Raw genomic sequence first — 9,966 nt, 5'->3', positions numbered from 1 at the left:
TCCTATATATTTCATTTTTACTATGAGTGCTGAATTTATTTAGAGGTAAGAAACGTATACAGCGTAAACATTTAAATGGTAGAAATGGTATTAATGTATGAGTATCCACACAAACGAGAAACCTAGGCCGTCTCACTTATTTGTACTCGCTGTCTTACTCTTTTCGCGCATTCGTTTGCCTGGTGCTCCATCTGAAACAATCAGCGTGATAATTTAACTTGTACTTTTCGCCAGCGGTATACCACCACTCATCACGAATACAAACATGAATGCTGTGTTTTTTAACGCGCTCAATATAAATCTAAGATTATATTCAGTGTAATATAAATGACATGTAACAGCATATTCCTACTAAAGAATATAATTAAATTCCTATAAATGAATTATCAGTAAACGCAGCGTAATAACATCATTTATAATTATAAAAAAGGAAAACAAAACAAAAACATAAATCTGCACATTTGATTTTTAAATAAAGTGTGTGGATTTATGTGTACCAAATACATAAACTAACATTCAGGACAATTAAATAATTAGTATTACAAACACATACATTCAAAACATATCTCAATGAGCATTGAGCATCGTTCGCAAATTCGCTGGTAAATGTGGTCGATAATTCTACGAGGCGAAAAGTATAAGTCAAATATCGCGTCGTGTGTTTCAGACGAAGCACCAGGCGTACGGTTGCGCGAAAAGAGTGAGACCGCAAGTATAGTAAAGGATACAAACTATATTGGTCGTCGGTGTGATTGGTTTCGCTTGCGGTTGTGCTGATGTGCTCTCTTGTTCACTCGCCACTTCTTCTCTTTGTCCAAAACTGTGAGGGCAGCACTGTTTAATCGTGGAGCGTCAACTAATCAGAGGAAGGCAGTCTCTGTACCATACCTCAAATTTCTAAGTCCTTTGCCTCTGGCATATCGCAATATGGCGAGGCGATACTGTACAGCGCCGTTTAATTCACTGGTGGTACGATGAAATAGTCAGCCAAAACCTACTCTTGGTATCAGCTTTAGTGTTTTAACACTATGTTTAATAGCGCTATTTATAAATTTTAAGGAGCAGATGATTTGTATCATATTTTACATTGTATTTTATAGCGGAGGCAACAATAATCAATTGTTTTTTATATTTGTAATAATAAATTAACTTTTTTGAAATATTTTAAATGTTATACAATAACGTCTCATCATAGTACCTCCATATGGGTCTAGAAGAATTCACTAATATAGGAGCAAGTGTAGAAACTACTCTTCTCTGATTGGCTGACGATTCACTGCTGAGAAAGAATTCAGTGCAGATTGGATGCGTACTAAAATGGTGGGGACAAAAATGCGTATAATGAGAAAGCTCAACTGCTTACTGTGGCGAGACATTACTGTAATGCATGCAATGTACTGTGTACAACTTGTACACGCATGCGCGATAAACGTACAGTGTATCAAGAGATACAAACTCTCAAGTATAGAGAATCGAGGTTTCTGTTCTGGTGTTCTCGGCGTCGTGGTTAAAGTTCAGTTTCTGCTCGTATATCGACGAGCTAACATTGAACGTTTTCGATGTGTGGTTATTTTGTGTTTTCGTGATGTGACATTTCTCCAATAAAATCTATCAAAAATGCAATCGAAACAACTACCGATACGATGCTTTTGGCTCTTGTTGATGCTCGTACTGGCCGCCGCTAGGATACACAAACTCGAGATACGGGTTAGTTGAGTAATCTGAGGAAACAACGCTTTCCTATATTTATTAGTTATTTCGCTATGATTTCTTTGATTGCGTCGGTGAAATTTGACCGGTTAATCGAAGCTGTGCAAACAATAGCATCGATCGAATTGTCTAAACCGTTTGCGTTGTTCTCTGTATGGTTCGGATCTTTAAAAATGTAGCGAATTAATATTCCGAAGGAGCGTTATCGTAACACCGTATTGACGTTCGGTATAGGTCAACCACGTTTTCCGAAATGATACTAGAATCATTATGAATCACGAAAAAAGTTTCCGTCTAGAAGTTCGATGGGCGGATGAACAAATGACGTATAGGTTATAGTTAAACCGTGGCTCGAGTTTTCTTTCCTGGTCGCTTAGACATAGGATACGGTTGCGGTATCTCGACATTCCCGTTCTCATGCCTGCCATGCCTTTTTCATGTTCCAGAAAGATACAAGACGTTACATAGCCCTTAGCACCTTCGGCTTTTACAAGAGCGGCATTCTCGATGTAAATCTGACCAATTTCAAGGCTGAGCCCCTCGACGAGAATGCCGTGGTGAGTTATCGTAGCGTGGACGATCGCGCAATAGTACGCGTCGTTCCCGTCCATTCACGGACACCTGTTTCCATTTTCTCTCATTCACGCCGCTAAATTGCTGCTGGGAAACAACTCGAAAACAGTCTTGAAAGACACGCTTCATACTTTCTAACAACAACATAACATCTTTTCGTTCATTTGTTTAAGTGCGCTAAAAATAATGAAACAAAAAGCAAGCGCAATAGATAGAAATCGTATCTGATACGTATAGACTTACGCAAATTCCTGCAAAATTTGATCGGATTATTTTATATTTTTGAAAGCAAGCGTTCGCTTCTTTTTATTTTAAAAAAATGTTTAACTATTAAGAAATTTATCAACTACGCTTGAAATTAAGTAAAATTTTAATTAAATCTATTTGAAAAATAAAAGCGATTTGAACTATGTTTTAGCGGCGAAGATTCGAATACAATTCTTGTATTGCTTTCGGGTCAGAAATGATCCTCTAAAATATAATCAATCTTTTTTTAATCATATGACATACATTTCTAAACAAATGATATATTGTTCAACAATTTGTAACTTGTCCCAAAGTTACCTAAAGTTACAAAAACTTAGATGTTACCGAAAACATTTCGATTCGTAGCTTTTATTTTTTTTCAGAGTTGAATTTCTAAAAAAATAATGGTTGGACATAACAAATGTTGGACATTATGATTTATTTAGATAGAATTGACTAACACGTTCCGTTCCGTAAGGGTCACCGGTAACCGACGGCTTCTAGCAGGTTGAATCGCCCGGAACTGTCACTGCACGGAACGTGTTAGGAATCACCAAAAAAATTGCCTTTCCTTGTGTAACATGTGTGCTATGTATTTTTTAACGGTGCAGTTCGGATTCAGTTTGGATCGTACGCTAAGCGACGCGATGAATCCGTATTTAGATAGCCACCAAGAAAGATGCGTGCTACAGGACGCCGCAAACGCGAAGACTGATCTCGAGCAGAGGGACGACAGCAGCGCTGTCATATATTTCACGATGGACTTGAAAACACCTCTGTAAGCGTTCATAAGTCATGATAGAATCTCCGAGACCGGGATTCCCGCTTTCTTCCTCTATTCGCTAGGGAAGATGAACCGATTGTACGATGCGAACCCGTTTTCAGGTTGATAGTCAACTGTAACCAGAACGTTCACACCGTGGAGATTCACCAGGATCGCAACATGGTGGTAGCTCTGCGCAAAAAGCGAGATTCTCTGTCAACCGGGCTCAGCGATACCGTTCTCTTCGCACGGAGGAAACGGTATAGCTCGCATGGTGAGTCAGTATCGTCTGAATCGCCTCCATCTGTTCCCTCGCAACAACAAACATCCAAGTAGAATCAATAGTCGAGCAAAAGCCTTTCGTGAAATTGCACCTGACTACGATCTCGAGTTCAAAGAACATTCGCGTTCCAGCTTTAACGCTTTAACCCGCATTTACCCGATAGACCTCCACAAATCAAAGATGAACAATAGCAAGTTTCTTAACACATACTCCGATAGAAGTAGCAGTTCTTTTCATAAACCGGCGAGTCATCTAGTATTATATAATTTAATGAATTCTATTAAAAACCTATTAATGACGATGGGTGTGCAGAGCGCTATTACCGACAGGCCGGTTCTAGTGTAATGTTGATGCCGGGTCTTGATTTAAAGGTTCGTGGTTCTTGTGATTCGGATTGATATTTCTTCTCAAGGTTTCCTGTTTTTGATGGAAATAGTTTCTAAGTTTGTTAGAGGTCTCTTGATCCTCAAGAATAAACTCGGAGAGATTTCCCAGAGATTTGTATTTACTTAATTGTAGAAACCGCGTCATCTCAAGAGATGAACGATACCGGTCGAGGGGCGAGGGTTTACGAGGTGCGGGCGTAGCACGCTCTTCAATTTGGCAGCCATCCAAAGACAGGAAGCTAACGGTAGACCGCGTGGAATGGGCAAAGCATTTCTTTGCAGCGCGTTCCAACTTCCGCAATTTCGTCTATCGATTATTTATTAATTGTGATTCACGTTGGCGGTCCTACAGTTTTTCGGCACAATTAAAAATTTGTTTCAATCGTTTGCATTGTTATCGGATTGCTCTATTCTGATAAAGTTCGGATTAAAATCCGTACGCATTATCTAATCACTGGCTTTCAATTACTTTGTAAACTTCTGACAGTTCTGCCGTCAGTGCTATCGGAATTCGAGAAATGATGCGCGTCATGGATTATTCGGACAACATATTAAATATAAATGTCGCCACATCCGCGAGTTATTTCAATCGTAGATGGATGCTAATATTAGTCGACTCGGTCGTGACATAGGCTAACAGGTGGACAATGAAATCTTGGCACAAGTTGCATCGATCACGACCTTAAGGTATACCTGGTGCAATGCCTCATTCTTGGTGAAAATTTGCCATGAAGCGATCGAAAGAAAAACGCAACGCACTTGTTTATCGTTCTTGATTGATTCGAGCTTATATACGTTTAATCGGGCAACCTTGATACGCTCGTCATTCGGGATTAAATTGATGTTGCGATCTGCGAGCCGTTTTCGTTTCTATGCAAGCGGCTGGCTTCTTGCGTCGATCATGCAACGCTTAATGCGCGTAATTGATCGATCAGCGTCGATACAGAAAGAGGCGTCGCGTCAGTTCGTTGCGCCGCAGATTGCATTGCAATTTACCTTCGGAGTGCTATCTCCAGAAGTACGATATATTTTTTCGTTTATTCCGATAAGACCCATCGCTCGACGAGTATCGCAGATTAAGCGGCGCATCGTCGATCGATGGCAGAGTTTTTCGACGTCCAAAATTAAATGCATGTTTACCGGAATGACGAGAGAGCGTTCACCGAGTACCGCCATCGTCCGGCTCGTCCAACTAAATGCGAATGTGGTCGATATCTCACGGAATGTGGGGTCTCGAAGCGACATCGGTGATCGAACACCGCTGAGATGAGAGACGCTATAATTAACGTAACTCGTCCTCAATCTTATAAATAACTCGAAACTCAAGTATTTTTGAGGGTCCGGTTAGGTAACTATCTTCTACAGTAGTGTATTTTATGTCAACGATTGCTCTCTCGTCGCAATCAGATCGATTATCCTAGATTGACGTTCTTGAATCAACAAAATAAAACCCTTAACCTCGAGAAGGCATTACTCGGATATATACCAATAGCTGACACTAACAAGTTGCCGGTCATTCTAATTCTATCCACAGCAACGAGAACTCTAATAAAATAAGATTGCTTTCGCAGGTGTCGAGAGATCCGTAAACCAGGACCAGTTCCAGTCGCGGCCAGAAACTAGCGGATGCACGGGCATTACACTTCCGATTACCGTGCAGAATGTCAAGGGGGAGAAGTATTATAATACCAGTTTCAGTGTATACGTCGGGGACGAGGAAGAGGAGGGTCTCTATAATTTATACTTTCACAATTGCCCAAATTACAAATATGAGATGCAAGTCGCGTTGGATTTCACGGTAAGATCAATGCTCGCGACTGCGAACTTCCGTCGAATGACACCGGTATCTATGGATGCAATTTACAGGTACAAATATCGGAGATGAATGAGCAGAATTATCTTAGCGCCGGTGAGATGCCGTTACCGGCGCTGTATTTCATGATGGCGCTGTTATTCTTCTTGTCGGGTTGCTTCTGGGTGTTCATACTTAAAAAGAGCAAGTAAGAGACTCGTTTCAGTCCATTTCCCTTGGCCGAATACCTTCGACTACGATGTTTAAGAATTCGTTTTCATCCAGGCACCCCGTATTCAAGATACACTACTTGATGGCAGTGTTGGTGTACTTAAAATCTCTGTCGTTGCTCTTCCACGGGATCAATTATCACTTCATCCAGACTAAAGGAGAACATGTAGCTGCGTGGGCGATTCTTTATTATATCACGCATTTACTGAAGGGTGCCGTACTTTTCATTACTATTGTCCTCGTCGGCACTGGTTGGACGTTCATCAAACACATTCTAGCAGACAAGGATAAGAAACTTTTCATGATCGTGATACCATTACAAGTTAGCATCACAATATTCTCGGTTGGTGTACAATCCTGTCGCTCACGTTTTAAACAGAGCTTCGTCTCGAAAGTAATGGATTTCTATATGCATCGAGAATAGAATTTTCAAAATTGTAAGCGACAGGACTCGTGTATCGACTCGATCTTCTCGACGAGAAAATAGCAAAATAGAAACGAATTCTGCAACGAATTCTCCAATCCGATAGGTATTAGCGAACGTAGCCGAAATAATAATTGAAGAGAGTGAAGAGGGAGACATTGAGCACAAGACTTGGCGAGACGTTTTTATCCTTGTGGATCTGCTGTGTTGCGGTGCTATCCTATTTCCAGTGGTTTGGAGCATCAGGCACTTGCAGGAGGCTGCGCACACAGATGGCAAGGCAGCAGTGAACTTACGCAAGCTCAAGCTTTTTAGGCATTTTTATATCATGATAGTTTGTTACATATACTTCACACGAATCATAGTGTACTTACTGAAGGTACGATCGTCCACTTTCTGTCGTCTTCTTACTCCTTACTTTGAGAATGGCTTTTCAGCGCTGCTCGTGTTTCGTTTATGCAGATCACTGTACCTTTCCAATACGAGTGGCTCGACGAGATGTTCCGAGAAATGGCCACGTATGTCTTCTTTGTCCTTACCGGATACAAGTTCCGACCAGCTTCCGCGAATCCGTATTTTACTTTAACAACCGACGACACAATCCAAGCTGACGAAGATGATGAGATGGATGTCGTGTGAGTATTCGTCTTGCAATTCTATTTTTTCTTCTATTTTCATTAAATTATGAATATTTTTGCGAGATTCTATAGTAATACGTTACTGATGGGAGAAACTATCCGGGTATCGATACAATCTTCGTATTTTAAAAAAAACGAGGATTTTTATAAAGATCCGCAGCTTAGCTATTCTGATTAGAGGACTTCAAATCCCTCTCTTTCTTTGATTATTATAAAAATAAAAACAAGGTAAAACTTTCTTTTGTTAGAATAAGGTATTTTTTATAAAAAAAAGTGGAAACAATTTCGCGATATTCTAAAAAGTACTTTCTTTTTCATTAGTTTCCAAGTAAATTAAAATGTATCGCCATTGGTGATCTCATAGTGTCGTTAGCGGCAACATAAAGAAAGTATTCGGTAAATTTATCTACAGATAATAATTCTACGAGTATAATACTTCGTCAAAGATGGCGCTACTTTGGTAAAGCATAAAATCTATCTGCAGCACTATTACACGTAATAGCAAAATGCTGAAGCTAGTTGATAGAATTACTACTACGAGTCGAGTGTAGCTAGCAGTATCAGCGTTTAGTCACTACATAAATTGGTGCTGTACGAATTCCTAAACGGAGCTTCGAGAATTTGCCGCATGAGGTTCATCAGTGGCGGTAAATTTAAGTTGTATTTAACTCTTATTGAGCGTATATCATTTTCCACGTGGCATTATTTATTAGATTCTCTCGAAAACAAGTACTATCAATTTTTATGGATTAATACGTCTTTTGCCACCATAAATACACAAAGATATGTAGTCTAATCATTAATGTGGTTGTGGCTTTCCATTATCCGCCGTAATGATTATTTCAGTGGATGTTAGGGTCTCTTATCAAGTTCTAACGTGACGATCCCAGTCTCTTTTCTAGTGTATCTGGAGGTAGCGGTATCACCGAGGGTCTCAGCAAAGTTAGCAAAGTTCCGAAAGTTCTGAGGCCTACAACCTCGGATGTTCCTTCCACCCAAGAAGAGAGGGACAGTCTGTTCAACAAAACGGAGCCGTCTCACGAGTACGACTGAGTCGGGCACCCGAAGCCCTTCGAATTGCAGTGTATCGATTTCAGCATGGACGAGGAAGCGAAGGACTCGTTCTTTCGTCTCAAGATAAAGGAAAACAGTGCTGGCAACCTTAACACCCAAACGGAAGAATGTCTGGAAACGATCGAACGAAGATTGTCTCTCAAAGAAGCAGAATAGCCGACATATTTCGCATCGAATCGACCACCTTTCTTTCCGTTCGTTCTCGGTCGATCAAATTCACATGCAGATATTTTTGCAATGATACCGGTAAACAAACTTTCCACGCTTCGTTTCGAACGAAGACGGTTCGTTCGTCGTTGTACATTTATCATTTTCTCGGCTGCTTCGTTTTCTGTTACGATGCACCACGATTTATCTTGCAACGCACCACGTTAACGATACGTCGCTCTCGTCTTACAGCGTAATTAATCACGGACTTTGAAAATTGAGTGTAATCTGTATTTATTGGTAGAGAATGTACTAGATGTCGGAGAAACGTAATCTAGAGGAAACAGGTTCGAAGGTTCTCGCGTTCCGCATCGAGCGTCGACGCGACTCCGACGAGAGGGAAAGTTCCACGTTTTTGATACGCGTCTTGATGTAGTTGATTTTTCTTAGGCATTTAGCGAAACGATCCAACATTTCCATTTGTTTTTGCTCTGCGTTCTCTCATGACACGGTCAGTTTTGTCGAACCGGAAAAAGGGGCCCGCGCTGAACGCGGCGCTTTAGAGATTTTGTGATAAGCGTGCAGCCCACCAAAAGTCGGGGTGCCGCGAGAATCCACTTTTGTAAAGTACTCGATGATCTTTTATGTAGGAATAATTCTGGTGTCGAGGCAGAGACAGGTAAGGAAGGTAGCAAATAAGTTTCTAACCATTCAACATGTCCCCCCATTACGTAACAATACAGTCTCTGGTTACAACCATTATTATTAGTATTGTACACGCGTTATCATGATTATTGTTACGTCTGTTACTATTCATATTTTATTGTATGGAATAAAAGGGACACCCTACAAAATCAAGTTGAAACAATAAAGCAGATATTTTTATGAATGCCGCCTCGTCTCTTTCTCTCGCGTTTTCAACATTGTTCTAGACTCAATTGTCATATGCTTGAGTCACTCGGATCTATTGATCGACTACGTGCTAGATAAAATGCAGAAAAGATCTTGAATGGGTACGACTATAGATCTATTAATCGGGTAATAAAATTGAGAAATCTTGGGAAAGTGGGGTCGATCAGAGTGGCTCATACATCGTCGATCGCTCTGTTTCTCGATCAAGGAGAAACCTGTAACGAGCTAAACCTTTCCAATGATACTATGCGGACTCGGGACGTTCATGGAACTTATTGAATGCTCGCTGGAACTCTCTTCTTTTTGGAAAGCAGCATCCATCCGCGGACCAGTCACGGGTACGTGAGCAACATTTCAAGGGCCCTTGGATCGTGATTTCCGATGAAACGTGGAAATTCATCCGCTTTTTCTCTCTTCCTAAGAAGAATTTACGAGAATCGAGACTCGCCTAGCTGTCTTCGCGACGTTTATTGTTTCCGAAAGACTGGATATTCGAAGTTTCGTTTTATACATTCGATATTGGCTGTTCGAGTAATTACCGTAGCGATTTATTTCGATTCTTACAAGTCGTTTAGCCTGACGTGTTCGGGTTGCAACTTTGACCGCACCCTGTAGCGCAGTAAATGCATCCCTCATGGAAATTAACGGGTAACCGTCAACTGCAGTCTCGCATGCTGCCTACTCGCAAAGATCTACGTCCGCGCGTGATCGATACAGCGTAATGCTTTAACGTCCATGTATCTGCTCTTCGCAGCTAAACGCACGCCAAACAACAATGCTACCTGCA

The 9,966-nt window shown here is 40.9% G+C and overlaps 1 protein-coding gene across 2 annotated transcripts; it reads left to right on the top strand.

Moving 5' to 3' along the window:
- Positions 1-1,525: 1,525 nt before the first annotated feature.
- On the top strand, positions 1,526-9,156 carry LOC144472967 (protein GPR107). Of its 2 annotated transcripts, none has more exons than XM_078186457.1 (10): positions 1,526-1,707; positions 2,157-2,267; positions 3,141-3,307; positions 3,415-3,566; positions 5,533-5,759; positions 5,828-5,961; positions 6,039-6,306; positions 6,515-6,787; positions 6,871-7,043; positions 7,949-9,156. In XM_078186457.1, the coding sequence occupies exons 1-10, from the start codon at positions 1,618-1,620 to the stop codon at positions 8,097-8,099; spliced, it is 1,746 nt and encodes a 581-aa protein (XP_078042583.1). In that variant the 5' UTR covers positions 1,526-1,617; the 3' UTR covers positions 8,100-9,156. The 2 variants fall into 2 exon arrangements, with proteins under 2 accessions (XP_078042583.1, XP_078042582.1); XM_078186456.1 differs by having other exon boundaries at positions 7,937-9,156.
- The last annotated feature ends 810 nt before the right edge of the window (positions 9,157-9,966 follow it).

This window comes from Augochlora pura, chromosome 7 (genome assembly GCF_028453695.1).
Source record: "Augochlora pura isolate Apur16 chromosome 7, APUR_v2.2.1, whole genome shotgun sequence".
NCBI classification, from domain to species: domain Eukaryota; kingdom Metazoa; phylum Arthropoda; class Insecta; order Hymenoptera; family Halictidae; genus Augochlora; species Augochlora pura.
Note: the sequence above shows the minus strand (reverse complement) of the source record. Positions and strands in the feature narration are given on the sequence as shown.